This window comes from Poecilia mexicana, unplaced genomic scaffold, assembly GCF_051168715.1.
Source record: "Poecilia mexicana isolate PSO_F unplaced genomic scaffold, ASM5116871v1 scaffold_5, whole genome shotgun sequence".
NCBI classification, from domain to species: Eukaryota; Metazoa; Chordata; class Actinopteri; order Cyprinodontiformes; family Poeciliidae; genus Poecilia; species Poecilia mexicana.
In genome coordinates this window covers 6576100-6600802 of record NW_028263374.1, presented here as the reverse complement: position 1 = coordinate 6600802, position 24703 = coordinate 6576100, and the positions used below count along the sequence as shown (strand labels likewise).

Genomic DNA, 24703 nt, shown 5'->3' with positions numbered 1-24703 from the left:
CTAAAGGGGACGTTCACTCTGTCGGTGATTCACATATTTGATTATGCATCAGGTTGTTATTGCTTGTCAATCTTCAGACTGTGATCTTTTAGGCTATTAGCTGCTGTTCGATGGTCGTCATTAAACTGAAAGTGGGTAATTCAGCCAAGGCGGCGGGGGTCGGGGGTGAGGTGGCGGTACACACAGAGGCGGCACGGCATGTACAAACACACCGTCTGGGAAAAAAACAAGGTGCAGCGTTAAGTGAGAAGCACACATGAGCTATTGTTCCATTGTTTGATAAGGAATAACAAGAATACAAAGAATTTCCAGAGCCTGTCTCCACATAGGAAGGGAGGCCGCGCTCCTCTTCTAAACAACTTCTCCCCCCGTAACGGCTTCAGCACACGAAGCTCGGGCCGTTTCTGTGCTAATCCGCGACCCCTTTGGCCCGAAAGAGGCAGCAAGCAGCCCGCTGTAACTGACTGACTGACTGACTGCTCAACCGAAAGCTTCAGTTACCATAACAGAGTCGAAGCCGCGCAACGTGGAAGACGGAGTCAGGCAGAAACATGGCTGCTCTTTCAATCGGCCGACGTGATTAAGGGGAACTCGCGTCTGATTGATCGTGCTCTCAGATTCTTGACGGTATCTCGCATGCGGATCGGGACATCGGCGATTGTTCTGTGTCTTGGGTTTACACGAAACTGAAATTGATGAGCCCCATACCTAGAGCAGGGGTGCAAACTCATTTTCAAGATCACGAATGTCCTCACATTGTGGCAGAATATCCTGTGAAACTTTGAAATCTTGCATCTTTCTCTGCCTTTGATTTGTACATTTTTAAATATTTAACATCTTTTCACAATGACACACACAATTTGGCACTCTGCAAATAAAAACGTATATGATTTGACTGACAAAATAATATCTAAGCACACAGCTGTTATAGTTATACTTATCTGGCCTTCTTGTATCGAGCTTTTCTAAAAATTATAACAAAATAACTGTTTTAAAAGATATAATTGCATGTTTGAACTATTTTTTAGTTTACTTTTTTTTATGAAACAATTGCATTTAAATTCTTAAAAATATAATTTGTATCTAAATCTATTTTAGTTGTTAGACTGGAAATGATGTACAGATATCAACGTCTAATAACAAAAACTGTAGATTTAAACTTTTTGAAAACATTTTATGTTTCTCTTTATTAAAACCTAAAAGTAGGAGTAAAATATCTACTATATTAAAAATACAGTAAATTTTCTGTAGTGAATCTTCATCACAAATGTCTTTTTTCAAAAGGTCAGGTAATACATTTTATTTAGCCAGATTGAGGATAAAAATGTGTTTTTTTTGTTTTTTTTACTGTAAAGGTTGCAGACCCCTGGTCTAGAGGTCCACATTAACAGCTACCGCGGGCCACAACTGGCCCGCGGGCCCCGAGTTTGACATGCGTGCCTTATTAGAGGCACAACATGTAGCTCTTTGGACGAAGTAGCATCAGCTCGCTGCACAGCAGTGTCGGTCGAAGAGGGGGCTAATATTTCTCACATCACGCCAACGCCTCTTAATAAATTACCTGCTTTCTGTTTCTTTTTGAGCTAATTTGCTGAGAAGATAAATATCCTCTCTCCTGGTTTTTTTTTTCTTTCCTCTCCCTCCTGCCATAACTCATCAAATGAGCCCCTTTAGTTACTCACGCCGCTGCTATTAATGCCAGTTGTGCATTCTTTATGTGCACTGAATACACTTCAGGAGAGCCAAATTAGCTGCATATCAGCAAATTCTTGGGCTCTTGTCTGCAGATATATGAAAAGCGGCGGGTTTAGTACAAACCGGCATTGTATCATTTAGTTAGGTCATTATGCAGCAACACCTGGTGTGCCGTGCAAGCGGGGGCCACCTTTCCTGAATGCCTGGACGGAGCCCAAAGTGAGGGGATGATATGAAGGGAGGGTGTCAGGAAGGATGTTTAAGAGGATCTGACCTTCCTTCCATTTTTTTTCTCTCTTCATTCCCCCGTTCCTCTGCACCTTTCATTTCTCCTGTCCTCCCTTCCTCCTTCCATCCTCCTCACAAGCACTTCCTTTATTCCTTGTTTTTGCATTACGGGTCCCAACCGCATTGTCTTCTTGAAAAATCTCTCCTCACAAATCCTGTTTTCCTCTCTCTCTCTCTCTCTCTCTCTCTCTCTCTCTCTTTCTCTCTCTCTCTCTTTCTCTCTCTCTCTCTTTCTCTCTCTCTCTCTTTCTCTCTCTCCGTCTCTCGCTCACACAGGACTTTAGGTCAGCGGTGAGTGAGGCAGCGAACGAGGAAGGGCAGCCAGTGCTGGATGAGCAGCGGCTGGGGGAGATACTAGGGGTGCTCCCACAGGTTTACTCCCTCCACAGCAGCATCTTGGAGGAGCTGGAGGAGCGCATTAGCAGTTGGTAAGAAGCGGGATGTTCTGTGATCCCTACGGTTTGAGATTTAGGCCGTTTTCACAGCTGATAGTCCCGTAGACTCGGTTCCATTAGGGAGCAGAATGGCCACATCTGTTACATTTTCAGCTGCTGCAGATCGTTTTTACACTGTACAGTGTCAAACAAAACAAACCATTTTTAAAAAAAAACCTGTTTACTTCCTTATTTGTTGGTGGCGCTGCACCAAGAACCACAGAAGGAAAAAACAGGAAATCTTCTGAAGAAGACGAGAGCTCAACTTCCTTCTTCAGGAAATGTAAACACGAATTTTGGCGGTTGTAGGCTTTCTCATTTGTCTTTGGAAAAATTACCATGAGACATTTCTCCCCCCTAAGCAAGACACTTTCATTGTATTTACCCAGAATGCCCTACGCTATAGTCCGCTTCCTGCTTTCAGAGCGATCCCAGGTTTTTAGTCGGACCAGAGTTCGATTTTTGGTCCGTATCAGAAATCAATTGCGCATTCACACCTCCCCTAAATGAACCAGAGTTCGATTAAAGCGGACCAAACAGGGCTTTTATTTCTTTAACGAAAGGTTAATCCAGTAGTGTATTCGTTCACTCACTCAATCACTAACGGACTAATAAGTGGGCATTAGCAGCTGGTGTTACATTTTAAATGCTACTTTGACTGAAGCAGTACTTCTATGAGTACCATGTTGTTTAGATAAAAACCAGAGCTCACTCCTTATAACACAATTGATCAGTTTTTGAATATAAAACATCAACTTCTGATCTAAGTGACACAACATATTGGCTCTCATTAGGCCCCCATTGAGTTAAAACAACGTCATTAGACACCTTTACAGACACTTATTTACAAGTTTAAACATTATTTAGTTTTGCAGAAAGCTTGCCTGGCATTAAAAAGAAATGTCACTTTTTTGAATCTACCAGCTCTGTGAAACACATCGATGCTCTGCATTGAATCCTAAATGCACTTGATTTACTTTTTAATCTTTACCTCAAAAGGGAGGAGAACCAGAAGATGGTGGACGTGATCCTGTCTCGCCGGGACGAATTCAGAGTGTTTGACACGTACATCTCTGAGTACGACCGCAGCATGTCCTTACTGGAGCAGAGCTGCAGAAGCTGCCCAGCTTTCTCCAGCATAGTCAGTAAATTTGAGGTGAGACTTTTTAACTCCCAGGCTGTTGTGGTGCCTCTATTACTGCGCTTGAGGATTTGAATCGTCTCCTTAAAGGATTTTTAGACGAAAGGCTAACATTCCCATTCTCGGGAAAGACCATGAAGCATTGTGGGTGTGTTTCCAGTGCAGTGATGCTGTACTGGAAACCTTTCAGCAGCTATTGAATCACTTTTTTTTTTTTAGTCCCCAGGCGGCCCCTGGGATCGTAACGGCATTTCTGCAGCCTCTGTGACCCGCTGCGGCTCGTGGAGCTGACCTTTCTGCCGTCATGCTCACATATTTTATATTCACTCGGCAGTGGATCCTCATTCTTTGTCTGACTTTAATTTCCTCTTTCATAATTGACACCAGGACTGTGGGATACGAGTGAGGGGTTACCTAGAGCTAACCCTAATATCATTACAGCCTGAAGCAAGTACGTGTTTTGTCATTTAATCAATACTGAATGTCCACTGTGGAAACAACAATCAGAAGCCTAACTCTGGAGGGGCTGCAGAGATATATTGCTCAGGTGGGAAGATTTACGCTCCAATGATGATTTTGATTGGATTATTTTTGATGATTGATCAATTAATCAATTTTTTTTTAAACTGATATTTCCTGCAGATTTTTCATTTAAGCCCTTTTTTCATACATTATTAGAAATACATTAAAAGATCAACAAATGATTTTTCAAATAAGAAAATAAACATTGTATCGCCATTTGTAGCAGCTAAAAAATGACTCCTAACCTCAAAATATGAAAAGCTCAGCTCTTTATATACTTGACTTAACATCAATACATAAATTAGTTCATAAAAGTTTCACTGGTCAATTCATCAGGATTAATCTGATTAATCGTTTCAGCCCTACAGCTAATAGTCAACACAAGTCTGGCCTTGATGGAAGAGTCACAAAAAACATAAATTGATGAGAAAATATCCTCAAGAAATTCTGTTTACGTTTGTCACAAGCAAATACTTTGACCAGTTTAGGAAAACGGTTAAAATTTGGGACTAAATCTCACAGTGTCTGGCATAAAGATGATACTGCACATAACTTTACAAGACCCCAAAAGGTGTTTTTAAAAACACTGTAGATATTCCTCTAACAAGGTAAACTTTTTGTGTTGCAGGTGTTTAATTAAAACTTTATAAAAAATATAGGAAAGTAAAGCAAAGCAGGTCAGATGTGCAAAAGAAAAACAAACAAAGACATTATTTCAGGTCATCTCATTTATAAAACACACAACCAACAAAAGCGCAGCCTTCGTACTATCTGTGCCGTTTACGGCTACGTCTGCGTTGAGCGCCGAGGCGACCGAGCCTCTCTGCCAAAATGCATGCAAAATCGCCAGCTCCTTGCTGTGTGTTGATTCGCCGTGAGTGTCTGACATAATGCTTTCAGGCGTTTCTAGTTCATTGAGAAAAGCAAACAGACAAGACGCCAACTGTCTCGACTCATAAATATTCATCGGCAGCTGTGTCTCCTCGGAAAAACTTAGCTCAGTCACACGTTAGCTCCCAGCGCCGGCCCCTCGGAGCCCTGCGGCTCGTTTCCTCTTTGAAAACCTTCAGCTCGACGTCACTCCACTTCTCGCCCCGAGAAACTTCATATCAAGCATTAATGAGACTCCGTTGCTGCTCTTTAGGTTCCTCCAGTTGCCTTAAAGGAATCACAGTCTTGGCGGTGATCGTCCCAGTTTCCACTGGTACGGTTAATGTGTTAATGTGGCGGACGTCCTCGAATGTCAAAGCATTGCTTTGGAAGTCATTTTGGTTTTCTGACCCGGCTATAATTGGAGGAGTAAAGGCAGTGAAATAGCTCAGAAAATATGTGTTCATGGAAGTCGCTAGCCACTAGTAGTAGTTTTGTTTGCATGTTTTCTATTAAATTGCAACAAAACAAAAAACAGTATACAGTGAAATTTTCAAGTCAGACATGAGAGCTCTGCATATATTTCAGTATGCACAAGATAAAAAGAGGAGCGGACTACACTGTATTACAGATTTCGTTGTCGAATAACTTCCCACAAGGGAAATTGTGATAAATACCATTTGGTCTCGTCGACATGTTCCAACATGTTTTCTGCAGAACCGCTGCGTCACCAGCTGCTTCTGGATAAAATCATTGCCTGATTGATCCATTGGTGCATCTCTATTACCCAGTTTTTGCGTCAGTCTGCATTTACAAACATTTTGCTTTGATTCCTTTCATGCATGATTGAGGAATCTTTTAATCTCCTATTGCAGCTATTCCGCCTCACAGAGCAACACTCCCCTGCGACTTCACCACTCAGCTCCTTCAGACTTGCAGCAGCAATTAGCAAACACTTGGTGGAACTGTTCATCTGCTGAGGTTGTCATACAAGCTAGTTCTCTGTGAAAAGTTGGTTAAAATGTCGTTAAAGGCTTAATAGAGGAGTGATGTCAGAGAGAGCAGGAGCTTCTTAAAGAAACAGAAGCCCAATTTCAAGGCGTCAGGGCATTACAGATTCTTTTAAGTTGCACCTTAGAACAACTGAAGGTGTCATAGTTGCTTGATTGTGCTATAAAATGGCACTATGTGACTGGAAAATACATAATACCGTAAGTAAGTACACCCACATGTACGTGCTCATTTCTGATAAACGTTATTTTCTGGCTGCATTTTAGTCCTCCAATCCTTCTCTCTCTTTCAACACCTCATTTGTGCACTCACCTTTTTCCCGCTGCAAGCTAAAGTCCCGCGGTGTAAGTGGTAGTAATTTCATTGTGGATGTGGTGATGACAGTGATGAAGTAGCTGCAGTCCCCCGATCGGATCAGAGCTCAACCCTTACCGGATTACAGCCCACCACTCCCACCCCTCGCCCCCCATTCCCCCTTTAACAGCCAGTTGCTTGTTTACCCGCGCCATCCACAAACACCGACCAGAGCCGCGTTCGATCCATGTGTGTCTCCTACGTGTGAAGCGTGTTTGTGCCCGTATGTTGTTTCTGCCTGGCCGTAGCCACACGCACACTGTGTTGATTCCCTCAAACTGGGTTCCTGAAATCACTTTTCCCAGACTCCTCCGCCTGGATTTTCGTTCACGCCGAAGCGTCCCTTTGCTTTCTTTGTGTGTGTGTGCGTGTGTGTGTGTGTCCGATGAGGCTGTGCAGCAGGTGGACACAGAGCCATGGAAGGAAGGAGAGAGGGATGGAGCGAATACCTTGTAAAGGCAGCTGGGCAATGAGGCAGACAGAAGCTAATTAGAGAAGCAGCCTCCTTTACAACTCCCCAATTAGATCAGCTGCGTGCGTGTGTGTGTGTATGCGCGCGTGTGTGTGTGTTTATCTACCATCGCAAGGCGTCCTGCTCCTTCTTCTCCCCTCCGTTTGGTTTGCTCACCCAAACAAACCACAAGCTAATTACCATCTCTGGAACGACACTTCCTCTGAACAAGTGTCAATTGGATGACAATTTGCAAGTGACGCTGGAGGCGAGCGGATGTTCTGAAAACAAGCAGGCTTGATAACGGGGAGCTGATCTGCTAGGTGGATCCGGGCTACAACTCTGGGCTTTCTTTAGAGAAAAAAAAAACTGTTTTTTTTTTTTAGGGTTAGCACCTTCGTTCTTTTCACATCATCTCATCACCAGCTCAAGCTTTGTGCCAAAGTGTGAACGTATCATTGACACGTTTTATATTTGTGTGTGTGCGTGTGTGTGTGTGTGCAGTGTAAATAAAGACGAACATGCTGTTTTCCCGCAGGGTGCTATCTGTGCCTGTCTAATGAAGGATAGGACTTCATTGGATTAGAAAAGATGGTGTGTGTGCGTGTGGTCGTGTGAGAGGTTGTGTGTGTGCGTGTGGTCGTGTGTTTGCACCCAAGAACCCCTGCCGCTCCTCAACCTCTCAGGGCATAAATACCTGTCACAGACAATTAGATCCTGATTGATTTTCCAGTGCTCTCTTTGATAGTTCCCCCCCTTTCTCTGTCCTTTCTCACCTGCAAACGACTCCATAGAGCAGAAGAATAGGGCCGCTCTCCGGGTTTTTTTTGTGTGCCTCAAGGTCACCCTGACGAACATTTCCCTCTTGGTCGACGACGACCTTGTCTCACGACACTTGAGTTAAAGCGGCGACCCGCGTGTGGAAGACACAGGGACGTGGCTTTTCCCGGTGGTAGCACAGGTGTAGCTTTGGTTGGACAAGAAGATATTGAAATTATTTCAGCGTTTCTTTTGCGGACTGGATACGGCACGACTGGTTCTTCTTTTTCTTCAAATTTGAGATGTGGAATATGCTGGAATGTGCTTTTTAATGTGTTGAAAATGTAATAGGTGTGTGTGTGTGTGTGTGTGTGTGTGTGTGTGTGTGTGTGTGTGTGTGTGTGGGGGGGTGTGTGTGTGTGTGTGTGCAGACTAAAAGTCCAGAAGAACCGGAGGTCCCAATGAAACACCAGCTGCTCCAGGTCATCGTGAGAGTTCTTCAGTATCGAATGCTACTCACAGGTAACGACACAGAGACGCTCAGATTTTAAAAACTAAGAGGAAGACGTCACAGAAAATAAAGTCGTTCTCAGCGCTTGAGGAAGTTAGCTTCGTAATGCGAAAACATAGGAAGAAAGGTTACACACATTTGCATCGCTTTTTACAGTCCGGTTTGGAAAGAGTCCAAGTTTAGAAATTGTCACTATCTGCGCTTTTATTACAAACGTAAGCAAAATGTTTTCAATATTACGCTGATGTTGGAAAAACTTCATTTTGTAATCCGTCGTTTCCATTAAATAATAAATCCCATTAAAATCGCTTCGTTTTGGGGAAAGTGTAATGGAAGATTTTGCAGAAGAACCATAGATCCAGCACTTTCGAATGACAGACTTGACTATTGATGAACTGTGCGATCTCTGGTGGAGCCAACTGTGCATTGTCCAAGTGCCTGCAAATAAGTGCGTTGCTGCTAAAATGTCGTGATATGAGAAAAATTTCACTCTAGTAGTCTTAGCCCACTTTATCATCTAGATTTACGTCTGTCCTGCATCCCTCCAAACCCGTTGCGTCTTATGGAAAAAATCTTATTTTAATATCTAGAATGAGAACTAAAATGTTTGGTGAGGCAGCTTTTCCTTATTGTGACCCTCAGCTTTCGAGAAGCTTTTCCTGTAAACCCAAGAGCCTGAATGTTTTCAAAAGCAAACCAAGTAGTCTGGACTACACTTTAAGTTCATACAAATGTATCATCTCTCAGTTTCTATTTAAAATTTTAGCAACTTTTATATCATTTCTTTACATACAAGAGCTAATCTGGTTTTAATCCCTTCTGATTTCATTAATGAGTGGAATTAGTATTGGAAAATCATAAATCTTTTGTTCAGGTTGTTGTTGCTTGATGTTGAAATCTGTTCTGATATAAAATTAAGAAACAAAACAAATTAGTAATTTCTCGCTGCACCGTGGTGAAAAAGTCAGCTACAAAAAATAAAGTCAGAAAAGTTTTCACTAGTAACTGAGTAATCTGTAATGCTGCAAATAAACATCTACAATTATAATAACGGGAGTCAATACTTTAGACTTGAAAAAGTGCTTCAGAAGTTGGCATAATTTATCAGTAGATGTGTTCCTTTTGATTTGACGCTCACGTCTTTCATTCTTAATCTGCTGTCTCCAGATTACCTGAACAACCTCTCTCCTGACTCCAAAGAATACGAGGACACTCAGGGTAATTCAGTCGTCTCCTGGCGTGTTTCCATTAGTGATCTGAAGCTCACAATCAGCATGCGTTGGCACCAACACACAGTGTCGCCCCATCGAACGCTTTTAATTCGTTTTCTGTTTTCTGTTGCAGCTGCACTGGTGATCGTGTCTGAGGTGGCAGACCAGGCCAACGACGACCTGAAACAAGGGGTGAGTTTCTAAACCTGGGTTCATAGTGTGCGCTCCCATTCACTGCTGCGGCTCTAGCTTTAGTCTCCAAAGGTCTTTAAGTCCTGCCTCAAAGAGTGGTTCCTCCATGTGAATCTGTCTTCTGAATGATGGCATGCCAGAGACAAAAAGAGGTCGATCCCTACGTGGTGATTAACTGAGGAAAGTTTATGTGATACAACAAAGGAGGCAGTGTAATGCTGGACATGACTTATGGTTCTTTTTAAACTTCAAGACTTGGTGGAGATAATTGACCAACACTTCCTCAATGTCCTTCAGGTCTTTCACTGTCAGACTCCCCCGTGTCTCTTTAGGTTCCCTCCTCTGTTTATCACACTGCTCTTCATCCTCCTCCTCCTCCTCCTCCTCGCACACCCACTGATACGGACACACACAGTCTGAGAGGCGGGGGGGGGGGGAGACACAAAGTTATCGCCTCCCTTTCCGCCTCCCACACGTTCGTTCAGACATAAACTGTCCGTGTGTTGTCGGTCTGTGATCGTCCTCTGTGTTTCCTTTGATCTCCCGCAGGAGAACCTGCTGCGTCTGGTCCACATAGAGTACAGCGTGAAGGGGAAGAGGGACCTTCTGAAGCCCGGAAGGGTGAGAGTCACGAAGCTGCACGGCAGCAAATCAGCTGTTTTGATCTGAATAAAAGCTTTTAACGGTTCTTGTCCTTAGCAGATATTCGTCAAAGAGGGGACGCTCATGAAGGTCTCGAGGAAGAGCAGGCAGCCGCGGCATCTGTTTCTGGTAATGCAGCTCCATCCGCTGAACTTTTACCCCCACATCATGAAAATAGGCTTATTGAGAAACTTTTAGAGTATTCGTACCCCTTCGACTGTTTCACGTTGTCTCATTACAGCCTCAGGTGTCAGGGAGTCTAGTTGAGATTTTACAGATCAACTCACATTTGCTCATAGTTTTTCACCAGCCAGAGCTCCAATGAAATGCTTTGGATTGAAGAGTATTTGTGTGTGAGAATGGTCCAGTCAAAGCCCAGACCAGAGGAATCTGGTAAAAGTCTTACAAATAGATGTTAATACACACTCTTCACATTTCTTCACATTTGAAACAGGCATCATGATGTATTCTACAAACTTAAAATATCTTATTTTGTGACAATATCCTCAATATTTTCCATGAAAAAAAAAAAAGATATGTATGGAGAGTGAAGAGTGCCAAAATACAATAAATGAAAAATTGGTTAAAAAAAGTATTTAAATGTGTCATTGATTTATTAAAACTGTAAATAAATACAGAAATTATTGTACATGAAGACCTTACAATAATCACTTTCATGATCAGGACACATTTCTGTAGAAAATCTCAGGACCTAATGAGTCTGTTTAGGGACTCCTTGTTTAAGGCACCTGCTGAATCACCGAGTCGCGAGTGAAATCGGCTGCTGGCTTTATCTGTGTCAAGGAATGTTGGGTGGAGGTAGGTGAGCTTGTGAGGGCGGAGGGGCGCGAGGCCAAGGCTGCTGGACCTCCACTAAGCACCACACCCGTCCAGCAAGGTCCTCCCTCTCCACTTGTCTCCTCTCCACCCCTCTCAGGACTTGTTTTCAAGGGCCCCGCTTCCTTACAGGATGTTTGGTGTGGGTCACTGGATGCCGGCTTCCTGTGTATTGGGAGGGGGACTGACAGCGAAGTGAAGGCCAGACACCCTGTAGAATGTGGGGAGGAGGTGGCAGAGGAGGGGTGGGGGTGTTACACAAACACATAATGTGAAATGGAGAAGCCCACTCTATTGTTCCATGTGCAATCAGCGCTGTCTCATGTTATGAAATATGCTTCGGCGAGACATCCGCAGGAGCAGCGTTTAGGGTTTGGGCTCCTCTTGGTTAATCCAACTAAAACATAAAGATGCTCCGTGGATTAATTTGTCTTTTCTCGTTCTGTGCCAACACGTCCTCCATTGTCTTCTTCCACCTGCAGCTAAACACGTTTACTGTAAAGCAATATCCACCCCCTAATGTCTGCTGTCACCAGAGGGTTGGTTGGTATTTTGGGGGCTTTTAGCAATGGAGAGTCCAAACTGTGAAAATGAAAAGCTATCAGTCTGCTCAGAGACACACAAAAGGTGCAACCAATCCTTGGCCGAGAAAAGAAATAAAACCAGCTTAGGGTGTGTTCACACCAGCCCGTTAAGTCCACTTTAATCGAATTCTAGTGTGTTTGCCTAGAAAGTCCGGTTCTGTTTGCAGAGGTATGAACCTATGTCTTAGTTTGGTTCAAGTAAAGTATGGCGCAGTTCGATTGCAAACGTGGATGGAAGCGGACCGGAGACTCCTCCAAAAACAGGAAGCAGACCATAACACAGTGCATTCTGGGTAAATACTACCAAAACAAACGTGAGAAATGGCCCGAGACGACAAAACAGAAACTACAACCACTAAAAATCTGACGCTGGTCCACTTTTGTTTACATTTTGGGAAGAAGGAAATTGCGCTCATGTCTTCTTCAGAGGTTTTTATGTTGTTTTCCTCAGTAAGTTCTTGGAGCAGCGCCACCACAGGTGAGGGAGGAAACAGGAAGCAATTAGTTCATATCGTTCGACCCAGTGTGAAAGCTAACCATTCCAGCTGGAATTGTAACAAACGTTGCATTTTTGGTCCCCAATTGAGCAGAGCCTGCTGGACCTTCAGGTGTGAAAACACCCTTAGATTGAGCAAGGAATTAACAGAAGGAAGGAGGAAGGCAAGTGGACAGCTGAAAAATGAAATATGATGCGCAAAGGGGGTCGCGTACTCATGGGTCAGCCCTGGAAAGTCTGTTTGCTCAGCTCCCGTTGGCGTCTCTGTGGAAGGAATCTTTCAGTACACGAGCAGCGCAGGGTGGAGCTCCCAAAAACTCCCGGTGGCCGCAGCCCAAAGGTCGCTCCGGCTTGGCTGCCATGCACTGTTTTGTCTCCAGCCACCTAGCTAAAAAAGAAACAAAACAAACAAGCAAACAAAAAAAAGTGTTTAGTGGGACTGTTTTTGTGTTGTTGTGGTGAAGGTGGCGCAGGCTCCACCCAGTCCTGCTCCTCTGTAGCTTGACAAGCCTCTGGGTGGTGGGGGATCCAGAGCAGGGCGGAGAATTCCTGGATGCTGCCCCTCGGGCCCCAGCGGATGTTTAGAGCACACATTAGGTGTGACCAATGATGTCATTTCTTTTGTCTGTGTTATGAAATACCTTTCATAAAACAATGGCGTGTTGGGCTTATTAGAACTCTTTATTCCCGTATCCAAACAAACATTTGCTTTAAAGTTCTGCTGTGTGCAGGCATGGGAATGGGACATTTAAAGTACCACTGAAAAGAAAACACCCAAAATTGAGAAGAAAAAAAAAATTATTTACTTGTATTGTCATTCCATTTAAAATATGAAAAGTCAGTAGAAAGCCGTGAATCATGAAGGGATTCCTGCTTTTAGAAATTCCTCTTATAGTTCTAAACTCGGATTGCTGACCACCGCAGGTAAGACACTGACTGCTCATAAATACTGCAGCAACAAAAAAAACGGAACAAGCACTTTAAATAGAGACTCTCTTGAAGCAGAGCTGCACCACCACCTTGTGTCGGAGGGAGGTATTACATGCGTTACATATGTTATCATTGGTAAATCTTGGGCTTCCCATTTATCCAGTTAGAATGATCTCAATTTCATTCCTCCAATTTTCTCTTTTTCTCTCTCCCAAACAGATGAATGATATTATGCTGTACACCTACCCACAACAAGATGGAAAATACAGACTCAAAAACACACTGTCCCTGTCAGGGATGAAGGTGAGCACATTTTGTCTGATGACTCATTTTCATTTATGCTTTCCTCACACACACACTTGCTCACTGTTCTCCCCGTTTCGTATTTCTGCTGTGCGCACACAGGTGAGTAAACCCGTAGTGGACAACGTGCTCAACTGCCTTCGGATCGAGGTGTCCGACGTCACGATCACTCTCTCTGCCAGGTGAGCGACGCCAGCAGCTGCAGGTTTTGGTTTATTTTTATTTCTCTTTTAGAGATATAAGGATTCCAAATATTTATTTATTTTCTGTTAGTATTCCTACTGCAAGCGGCCATCGATTATTTATGTTGAGAGCAGAGAGCCGTGTGTGTGTGAGGAAGCAGTCACCCTGTATTTGTGCTTCAAGGCAAAAACGAAATAGTGTCAGATACCGCGGTTTTCAGATCTTATTTTAGCAACTAGTAAAGTTAGCTTGGCTAGCGTCTGTAAACAGAAGTCTCTGAGGATAGGACCTTTCTGCACAACGGAGATTTTCAAAAGGTTGCCAGCATTTCCAAGTTCAGCATTCTCCATAAAATGCAAAAGGATAAAACAGAGAAACTGTGCTGCAACATGTTTAGCCTTCCGCTGAAAGTCGGAAACCTAAATTACGGATTTTTATGGGTTTTTTTTGTCTTCTCAGTTCTGTAGGAGAGCGAGAGGATTGGTTTCACACTCTGAGTCGAGCCATCGCGGATCACGCTGCAGGACTCTGCACCTTTGGTGGTCCATGCAGTGAGGTAAAGTAGGAAATTATGAAATAAAATCGTTTCCTGTTTTACAAACATGCATTAACCTCAAAATGTTCAGTTAACTATTGCAGATGAAAGACCCTAAATATAGTGGCAAAAAAAACAAACTGTAATTCATCTCTGAGTTGTTATCTGTCTACTGGAATTAGCTAAAGGAGTTCTGTTGACTGGAGCGTTTTTAGCTGTAGCACGTGAGGATCATTCCAACGCTGTTCCGACAGGCCCGTGAGAAACTGTGGATGGCTCTCGGTGAAGCCGCGCCTGTGCTCGTGCCAGTTTCCCAGGTGATGATGTGCATGAACTGCACCACAGATTTCAGCCTCACGCTCAGACGACACTACTGCAATGCTTGTGGAAAGGTACGGTCCACCGCACTCTAAAGATCTTCATAAAAAAGAAAGAAAGGACGAGTTTTTATGCTAGTTATATGAAAGACAAACGTCAAATACTGCTTTTTCTCTGCTGAGGCTGATGACGTCACCCACGCTACTTCTCAGCTGAGCTCCTACGATCCACAATCTCTTAAAAACAAACAGCCATGTCCATGTTAGCACATGCTAACATTAAAGTGACATGGAGCCACGTTAGCATTTCAGTCTTTATTGGCTAAAAGCTCTGTTGTCGCTTACAATTGTTGCACTCAGTTCTTTTATAATTTTATAATAGATGATGAACCACCACTGCTCCAGCGGAGTAGCTGCTGTATGCTAACATTAGCATGCGTCAATAAAACATGATATAAAGATAACATAGAAAATCGATTCTCCTTCTAAACACAATAGTGATATAATAGCTAAAATTACAACATGTGACAGCATATCGATCCGACGTTTTGGCCCTAATTTCTCCTCAAAACTGGCAGGAATTAACTTTTTAGCGAGTTTCAGTATCGTATTCTAGTTCAAAAAACATTGAAAGAGGTTCACAGTAGAGATACAGGCTTTAATAAACTGCTCAGACAGTAAGAGCATTGAAGTGTGTATTCTAGTGAGACATACTTTCTATTGTAGTGCTTTGTTGGCGTGCAAATCTGCTTACAGCTTATTTCAAGAGATGCATCAGTGCTGTGGAAATGAACCACAACATTGATGGCTCATTTCTATTGATGCTACTGTTTGAGCTCAGCCTATGTAGGAGATTATTAATGTTTTGATAATGAGCTGTGTAGGTTTGCAGTTATTTCTATGTGTCCTGAGCATCTCACATAAAGCACGCTGATCCGTTCCATGTGTTTGAGCAGGTGGTGTGTCGAGCTTGTTCCAGGAACAGATACCCTCTGAAGTACCTGAAGGACAGAATGGCCAAAGTGTGTGACCACTGCTACGCTGAGCTCAGGAAAAGAGGTGACCCCTTGTTTTTTTTTAAGGATCATAGCTGAGAACGGAGTCAGCGGGACGTTAAATGTTGTGCACGTCTGCAGGCGGCAGCATATCGGGAGCGTGTGGAAACTCAAGCCCTCGGACTCATCGGGCCAGTCGGCCGCTCTCCGCTGTCTTCCAAAGCCTGCAGCCTCCCAGTCTGTGGAAGTCCAGGAAGAGCAACTCCAACCTCAGCCAGGTGGGATAGAGATCACTGTTGTTTGTCCACTTCATTGTTTGCCACTGTATGCAACTTGTTAGATAATCAGAAAATAGAGAATGTTCCCTGACCGGGAATCGAACCCGGGCCGCGGCGGTGAGAGCGCCGAATCCTAACCACTAGACCACCAGGGAGCTCTGGAGTTGAGTTCCTCCTCTGACGCCTGGAATGTCCATGACAGCTGAGCTGAGCAGCTGCCAGCTGGGTTCATGTTAGCTCCCTGTCTTATTTCAAATGTGATATTTTAATGAAATGTTTGACAAAAGGCTTCAAAGTTGTTTTGTTTCCTAACTTGTTGGTCACAGTATCATTTTTAGTTTAGTCCTGGCAACAAAAATGAGATCTGTGAAAACCCTTAACTGGTGCGTTTTAATTATTAGGTGTGATTAAATCTGAGTAAAAAGTGGCTGGAGATTTGTGGCTCTACTTACATTAACACAGTTAATTAAAAAAAAAAAACACTTGTTTAGCAGCTAAAATAGTCTATTTAAGATATCATTTTGGCATTGAATGTTTCATGCAGAAAAGTCTCGATGTTCATCAGTTCCTTTATGTAGGCTCAATACAAAAACTACCCTGGGCCGCACTTTGGACTCCCCTAACGTAAAACCATCCTGCATAAATCGCCCATTTCTAGTGTTTCACTTTAATGTTTGTGTCATTTCTCTGTCGCGGCCCCGTCGTCGTCGCCAGGCGTCACTCAGTGTGGATGGCTCCACCATGAGCGGCAGCCTGCAGCGCCGGAAGAAGAGCAAAAGGAAGTGGAAGAGGCTGTGGTTCCTCCTCAAAGATAAGGTGCTCTACACCTTCACAACCCGTGAGGTGAGGGGGCACAGAGTCTCCCGCACCAGCCCCAGAACACTCCCACCATCCCATTGTCATTATGCAAATCCATTCTGGCTCAATCAAGAAGGCATGCTCTTTCTTTGCAACATCTATTCCTCCCTCCTCTTGATGTCGGGGGGCCATTTTTCAACCTTTCTTCAAGCTCTGTCGGTCTCACCGGTAAATCGCTGGATTACTAATGGAGGGGATTCTCTGTGCTCTCTCTCTTTCTCTCTCTCTCTCACTCTTTCTCCTCACGAATGCACAGGCTGTTTTTGTTGCACCGCTTTGCTCTTCTTGGAAAAAATAAAACACCTGCTGTTTTCTTCCAGCTCTTACCAGCAGCACTGCTCACCACTCCCAATCCTTGTGATTTTTGCACCACGTCTGATGGTTTTTAACTGTGTTTTTCCTTGTTTTTTTCTTTTTTGCTTCAGGATAAAGTGGCTTCGGAAAGTCTACCTCTGCAGGGCTTCACCGTCAAGCTGACGGAGAAGCCAGACGGAGAAGAAAGCAGCAACGTGTTCCAGCTGTATCACAAGAAAACTCTCTACTACACCTTCAGAGCCGACGACCAGCACACCGCTCGCAGGTCGGCGCCGCCGTCTGAGGCGTGGAGGGGCTCGTTTCTGTTGATACATTTACTTGCAGTCGTTTCAAGTACATGACCCTGAAGCCACGTCGCTTTTTTGTTGATTAAAATAAATATTTAGATGAAAAAAGTTGATTTAAAGTTATACAGATTTACATGTGGATATTTGTTTTTGTTTATAATCAAGGTTTAGTTTCTGGTTGGAAATGAGGCGGACTTCTTTCAAAAGATAACAAAACCATACAAAAAAATGTGTAAAAAAAAAAAGAAAGAAGAAGCTATTTGTATATTTTAATTACATTCTCTTTAAAAATGTCAACTTTAAAATGAATAATTACTCACCCCCCCCCCACTCAACAACCAACGAAAAATCTTTATTTGCACTCCGACTATCAAGCTCTCCGTAATTACCCACCAGCTTTTTTGCATGTTTACCGTTTGGTATTTTATGACCGATCTTTGATAAAGAGCTGGAAGTCTTTGAGGTGGGAAATCCTCTTTGCCATCACCCTAATCTTTAGCTCCCTGCACAGATGTTCTCTATCAGATTCAAGTCTGACTTGTCTGGCTTGTCCATTTTAACATGTTAATATTACCTTTACCCTTCCCATTCTCAAACTCAGCTGCAGAGCCAAAACTGGCTACGTAACATATTTAAAAACCAAATAGTACAATCCAAACTAACAGGAAGACTGTTTTTAAAAATGCTAAATGTTTAATTTGTGTGTTTCAGATGGGTCAACGCCATCGAGGAGGCCACAGTTTTATAGCACCTGCTTGCCTTGGACTAACACACCCTGCTGTGTGCAGCTGCTAGCACAACAAAACTACCTACTGACCAAGAAAGATTCAACTCGTCTGACGTCAAATGGAAGAAAAACAAAATCACTGGATTCCTGAGAAGTCTGCCCCCCGGTGGCAAGGAACTGAACTTGTCAGTCTGTGAAGAAGATGAGTTTTTGCATGATGAATTATAAACTCTTCAGGCAAAACAAAGTGGAAAAAAAAACATGGGAGCCTTTTTCTTTTCAGAAGAAAGAAGAAGAAGCCTGAAACAGAAGCTATTTTCTTCTATGTTTCAACTTTTTACAACAAAGCTGACTGTACAGATCTACCAACTTTTTTTTTTTTTTTAGATTACTTCTTTGTATTTTAATATCTAAAAACATCCACAGGTTTTCACCTCTCTGCAGGAGAAAACATTGCTTATTTCAAAGTAAAAAAAATTATGATAATAAAAAAAAAAGCATTAGACTGGACCAGCAAAAAGTAAAAAGCAGCTGCACAGCAACATCCACACTTTGTAAACGAGGAACCATTTACCGCCATTTTACTTCTGGTTATGAATATAAATATGCCGAATATTACAGTGAAATATCGGATTTATTTGTATAAAGTTGATGTCATATGATACTCTGAGTAAGGTGTTGTCCCTCACTCTATGAAAACATTGTGTTTCATGTGAAGTTTTACTGAATTCATTGTAAAAAAAACAAAAAAAAACATGACCCTCAGAATGCCCCATATCAATAGTATGTCAACAAATTTTATTATGAACTATGCTTTGAACTTCGTTTTGTAAGTTTCTACATGGTAACAAAATCTGATTGTTCTGAAGTGCCAACTCAGTTGAATGCAGTTACATTTGCTCTAATTATTATTATTATTATTGTTATTATTATTGAATGTGCCTGAAATCAAATGTATTCCTTATCTTTTATATTATCACAGTACTGTATGAAAACATGTTTTTTTCTTTCCTTTTTTTATCAGTTACTGAAATTCAAACACACAAGAATATAGTATTGTGACTTTTTTTTTAAATTGAAACATTTTTCTTTGTAAAGTATTATCGGCTGGAGTAAAGTGATCTGCCTTCATCAGAAGAAAGAACCCTGGATTTATTTCATCTGCTGTAACTAACACAGACATTCGCATCTTTCATCATTAATGGATTTAGTAGCAGTTATCTGTAACACTTCAACCCGTCTCACAGCTTTATCTTTAAAACATGTTTGTTTTTTTCAGTTTTTCTACCCATTTGCTTACATCAATAGTCTTATAATGGATTGTATTTCCGTCATATAGGGCATTGTAAATGTTTGTGTACATAGAGCATTATGAAATAAACAACTTTTAAAGGTGTACGGCGTTGAGTTTTATGCAGCGTGAAGAGATTTGTTGCTTTGGTGAAATATGATGAAGTTGTGTATAATAGCATCACGTCTCTCTAACAGGATGCACATTTAAAGAAGCGGCATTTACCCCGTTGATGATAAATAAATGCCGGTGTGAGTCTTGAATAGGCAACCACAGGTGAGGTAAGTTTATCTTTCACCAGCAGGGGGCAGGTTTGCATCATCCGTTCATGGATATCTGAATTGGTTTCTTGTTCAGGTCATAGGCAGTCATTACCTGCAGTATAACATTGTAGCATCTTCATTAGGGATAAATTCAGATCGGTTGGTCCTGAAGCTAACGGCTAATCTGAGAGGCTAAATACCAAACAGGCCTTAAAACAATCTGAAGAATATCAGCACTTAACGCAAACAGTGCTTCATAAACCTACAAACCATCATTCTTTTTTAACAGGAAGTGGTTATTGTTTTACACAGGAAATGGAAATACACAGAAGGGTACCTTTGAGTAGCCAATAAACCGAATACATTTTGAATGGCCTGGGGAGAAATTATAACCTGACAAACTTGCCCAGCCGACATTCAAACCCGTTTCCTTGTAGGGTAACTGTTAAAACTACGGCAACTCAGAGGGCTTAGCACACGTGAAACAAGTCTGCGTGTCTTATTTTGGCGGAGCAACAGTTGGCACAACAAATGTTAAATATTAGGATGTATTTGTTTCATTAATGTTTTCTTTACCCAACAGATTCAAAGCCATAACTTTTCTCCTGCATAAAGCGCAGTTCCTTGGCAATGTGATCGTACCTCATGGCTTTTTTTACATATTGCCTTAACAATACAACAGCTGCAAATGGTGTTGTATTTTAGTGGCATTTTATCTAAGAGACCAATGCAAAGTATTTCATTACTATGAAGTGAACAAAAATTATACATTGTTTCAAAAATGTTTGCTAATGAAACTGAAAAAATTGGAATGGATTCAATTCCAATTTACATTACATTTGTGTTACTGAAGGCACACAAATGTAATGTAAACTAACTTCAAGTAAGTCAATACTTTGTAGAGCCATCGTTTGTTGTGATGTATCCTTTCCATTGCCACTGTTGAACATCTAACATCTGACCTTTGACTCAGGCTGAATGTTACATGTTTGTACGCTTTGATCTGAACCAAACCGTTGTAGTTTTGCTCTGAATGTTGAGTGCTGCTGTCCTGCTGAAAGGTGACTCTCCGTCCCAGTCTCAAGGCTTCTGCAGCATCTTCCTGGTTTTCTTCCGGGACGTTTCTGTATTTAGTTTCATCCAGTACACACACACTGGATGAAACACACACCCTCCCAATGCAGTCAGGGTGAAGCGCAGCTTTGTTTTCCCTCCACTCTTGGTGTTTTGCATGTGGGCCATTGATTAGACTGTATGTATCAGATTAAACGAACCTGAATACCTACACTATTTATTTTTTTAAGTATTATTTCCCCTCTACTTCTTGGTTACTCATTAGCTTGCACTGTGTTTGTCATTTAACTTTTCAGTGAAACAGATTGAGTTTTCCTGGTTGTAATGCGATGCAATGTGTAAAAGTTTGTGGGGTGTGAATACTTTTACAAGTTACTGTGTTTGTAAAGCAAAATGTTTCACCAGGAGCCACTTGTTTTTGGCCCCCTAAAAAGCTACTTAAGACACATAAAAATATTTAGTTCATATTCAGTCTGATTTTGTTTGACTTAAGTGACCTGGAAGTTGAATGCAAATGTAATGTAAACAAGCTTAAAGTAATTCTATCCAACAGAAGAAAAACAAGATGTTTCCCAGATATGAATTCAGTTAGAAAATCTGCAGGTCCTTGGCAGCCAGGGCTGGAAATACTTTCACTTTCACCGGCCTTACTTAAGTCTTGAAGACATGTAAATTTTATGGAAATAGAACTGATGTGTCTTACAAGCAAACAGATGACGACTGTTCACTGTGATGCAGATGTAATGTTGCCAAAAAACACAATTAAGAAGAAGAAAGCTATTTCAGTTATGCTAATCGGTCGTTTCTACAGCAGCGTGAAGTCGTTGCATGAATATTTAAAGACGAGGAAACATCACAAAAACATTTGGTGCAAAGGCCTCAAAGGCCTCTGATTGGCAAGTTTACTGAAGGCACACTGAATAAAACCAGCATTCGGAGCATCTTATCGATACATCTGAGACATTCCTCAGACTGAAAATAAGAGAGAAGCAGCTGAGGTCACTGCCATCGCACACAGATTTGAATTTAGCCAAGACGAGAGGATAAATACATATGATAGTGAGACAGTGGGCTGAACAGAAAAGATTCAGCTCCATGATCCCAGGAGGGTCAGTGACCCAATACTTAAAGGAACAAAAGAAAGAAAGTAGGGTGGGATGGCAGGGGCAGCAGGCAAAACTTTTCATCTACTTTAAACTCCACGGTTTCTCTCTCTCTCTCTCTCTCTCTCTCTCTCTCTCTCTTTCTCTCTCTGTCTGTCTCTTGCACACACACACACGCACGCACGCACGCACGCACACACACACACACTCGCACACACACACACGTTTGCTTTTCTGACTGACCAGGCTTCGGTCCCCACAAGGAGCAGCGGGTCCCCACAACATGGTATGTGTCAGGAGAATGGTCCCCACAAGGTATTATTACAAACAAACACACGCACGCACACACACACACACACACACACACACACACACACACACGCACACACACGCACACACACACGCACACACACACACACACACACACACACACACGCACACACACACACACACACACACAAAACTTTTCCATTAGTAGCCCGGAGACCTGCAGCTTTCAGTTTCATAGCCTCAGCATATTGTGAGCAAAGGACCTCTAAAAATAGCAGAAGGACAGCGTCTCCTTGTGTGCCGATGGAAGCAAACTAATCCATATCCAAGAGGCTAATAGTGAGTCGGAAATTTAACACGGGTGTCTCTCTCTGCACTGCCTCTCTGCATTTCTCTCACAGAGGCAAAAGCACACGCAACAAACCTGAGTATCATCAGGTTGAACTATAAGAGCTCACCGCTTATCATAATGGTGAAAGCATGATAACTATTTAAGTGTGCTTCACGTGGAAAATCCCCGTTCTACTCTGCTTTCTGAGTGATATCACTGGAGAATTAGCAACGCACCCACAGGATGCTATACCACAATCTGAAAAGTTTTGGAGACTCTCTGAAGGGGAAATGATTCCTGCTTATTTCTGACATTATTTGCATGCACATGAGGATGACTTTCAGAGCTTGTTACACGAGGCAGGCAACTGTAAATATGAGTGACGGCATCTCATGAGCGGCCAAAAAGTCCCGCTCCAGTTCCAGAGGACGACACAAACACCCTGGATGTGCTACTAGATATGGGATTTTGTGTCAGTGCGGCAATTTTCACGATTGCCAAAAAATCAGCTGGCTGAGTGTATCACCGACTTAGTGCCATCATAAAAAAACAGATTTAATAGGTGGCATGTCTAGATGAAGACCACCATTTCCCTCCTTTTTCATGGTTTGTTTTTCATCCTTCCTTCCTCTCTGTTTGTTCCTCGTTCATTGTTGTTTGCTCCAAAACTACATAATGATTGTCACCAGATGGAGCTTTTTATTTTTATTTTATTTTCTCTTTTTTTATGTTACAAAGCACAAACACAAAACAGTGCTCACTAGTGAAGTACAAGGAAATTCTACATGATTTTTCTAGATTTATTATGGAAAAATTAAAACTATTTTACCCCCATGTCAATTCTTCATAAAAACCACCTATAGTTGCAATTACAGCTCTTTTTAGGTGTGTCTGTGCCAACTCTGCACAGACAAGAGATTCAAAATATTCATGTCTCCTTCTTTGCAAATTGGCTCAACCTCAGTTAGAATGATTGGATTTAGCATTTGTAAACACTTCCGTCGTATTTAATTACACCCAAGTGGATAAAACTGACTGATTAAGTGACTTCCAAAGCCAGCTGATTGCACTGCATTTTGCTCAGAGCAGACTGAATGCAAATGCATGCCAGCATGCTTTCTGATTATTTGTGAAGGGGTTGATTTTTATCTTTCACTCACCAATCTAGTATTTTCTGACGGTGCACTGTATAAAATCCTACACTGAAGTTTGTGGGGTTAACTTGAGTAAAAGCGAAGAGGTTGAAGGGATATGGATACTTTTGCAAGCGATGTAAAAACGATTCAAGAGTTTTTTCCACTTGAAGTGTACCAACAGGTACAACCTCAGAGTGGAATTCCCACTGCCAACAATGGGTTTCTATTTTAAGCCCTCAAGATGCAAAGGATAGTTTCTTTTTTTCTATTTACAGCAATGCTCAGGTGTTATATAAGCTACACATAACCCGTATTTCTTCATTCAGCAGGTAATCACGAAACGTTTATTGGGGGTTTTTTCAGCTAAAGCAAGCATAGTTCACATTGAGCAAGAGCAAGAAAGGTTTGACTGAACACAGGGAGGCGTGTGACGTATCCACTGGATGTGCATTGGGGAGGCAAGAAGCAGGTTTTCCTGGTGGGAGTGGTGGCAGAAGTGACTAATTAACACTGATGGATAATCTTTACACAATGGAATATTCTTTTTATGGCTCCCAGTGCGAAAACATGAAGTCACTGGTAAAGATAGAAACATTTCAAAGAAGTGAAAGCAGAAGTACTTCCTCTTGAATTACTTTTGGGTTTCTTCTTCCAGTTGCAAAGGATTTTGGCAGACACAAGGACCGTGAGGAATTAGAGGAAGAAGAAGAAGAAAAAAAAAAAAAAGACAGTCACCTGGGGTCAAATTTGACTGAAAAAGATTTGATGTGTTGCTATTTTAAGCTCCCTTTTTTTCCAACGGTTTGTGACGGCAGTGACCTGATGAGTAATGCCAGGGTTTTGTTGTGTTAATCTTTCGGCCCTCATTTCTACACCTGGTACGTCATTTGTTTTTTTCTTCTTTTGAAACCTTAAATAGGTCTTTTGGAGCTTAGGATGACCGTTCTATTTTCTGCCCCTGGTCATTTAGCTACACGTGATCGAGCCACTTTGTGTTAAGGTGCAACGGACTAATCAGGAAATACTAAGTCATTCATTAAGCTGAGGACAAAGAGACGTCAGCGGATTTTCTTTTGCCTGCCGGTCACACTCCAATTACTACTTTTTTTTTTTTTTTTTTTTAATGGAAAGATAAAAAAAATAAAAACATAAATTCTCAATCTGGTTGTGGGTTTCAAAGTTCTTGTGTTGTATCAAACTCAAGCTTTGACACAATAAAGTATCTTAAAACCATGATGTTATAAATGGATCCAATTCTGAGAATAAAAACATTTTGTTTCCTTTGTAGCAATACAGTCCTAGAAGGGCTTTTTTTTTTTTTTTTTTTTATACTTCACATTGAGCTTTGATTCATTTAGACACTGATTGCTTCATTTGTATGGATTTGTATAGAGGGGGTAAACAGATATTTTTTTACCTTTTTTTATTATTTTTTGCATGTCAACAACACAGTGTTTGCACTCTGCATGTTAAACGTTTGCATGTACGTTTACAGTATGTAAACAACAC

At 42.0% G+C, this 24703-nt stretch overlaps 1 protein-coding gene and 1 non-coding gene across 3 annotated transcripts in view; one reads left to right on the top strand and one right to left on the bottom strand.

The window, feature by feature from the left end:
- Positions 1 to 19122, top strand: part of fgd5a (FYVE, RhoGEF and PH domain containing 5a) — a 40168-nt gene extending 21046 nt beyond the window's left edge. Inside the window, exons 6-21 of one of the 2 annotated variants that reach the window (XM_088005418.1) lie at positions 2260 to 2411; positions 3417 to 3573; positions 7957 to 8047; positions 9204 to 9254; positions 9381 to 9439; positions 9989 to 10060; positions 10142 to 10210; positions 13148 to 13231; positions 13334 to 13413; positions 13874 to 13970; positions 14204 to 14341; positions 15223 to 15325; positions 15403 to 15539; positions 16254 to 16355; positions 16823 to 16977; positions 17711 to 19122. In XM_088005418.1, the coding sequence (XP_087861544.1) occupies positions 2260 to 2411; positions 3417 to 3573; positions 7957 to 8047; positions 9204 to 9254; positions 9381 to 9439; positions 9989 to 10060; positions 10142 to 10210; positions 13148 to 13231; positions 13334 to 13413; positions 13874 to 13970; positions 14204 to 14341; positions 15223 to 15325; positions 15403 to 15539; positions 16254 to 16355; positions 16823 to 16977; positions 17711 to 17747 (1584 nt within the window). In that variant the 3' untranslated portion in view covers positions 17748 to 19122. Of the gene's footprint in view, positions 1 to 2259; positions 2412 to 3416; positions 3574 to 7956; positions 8048 to 9203; positions 9255 to 9380; positions 9440 to 9988; positions 10061 to 10141; positions 10211 to 13147; positions 13232 to 13333; positions 13414 to 13873; positions 13971 to 14203; positions 14342 to 15222; positions 15326 to 15402; positions 15540 to 16253; positions 16383 to 16822; positions 16978 to 17710 lie in introns of both variants that reach the window. The other variant, XM_088005417.1, reaches the window with a different exon arrangement.
- trnae-cuc (transfer RNA glutamic acid (anticodon CUC)) lies at positions 15623 to 15694 on the bottom strand. The gene has a single exon. It is a non-coding gene; the product is annotated as a tRNA-Glu (tRNA).
- Positions 19123 to 24703: the final 5581 nt, after the last annotated feature.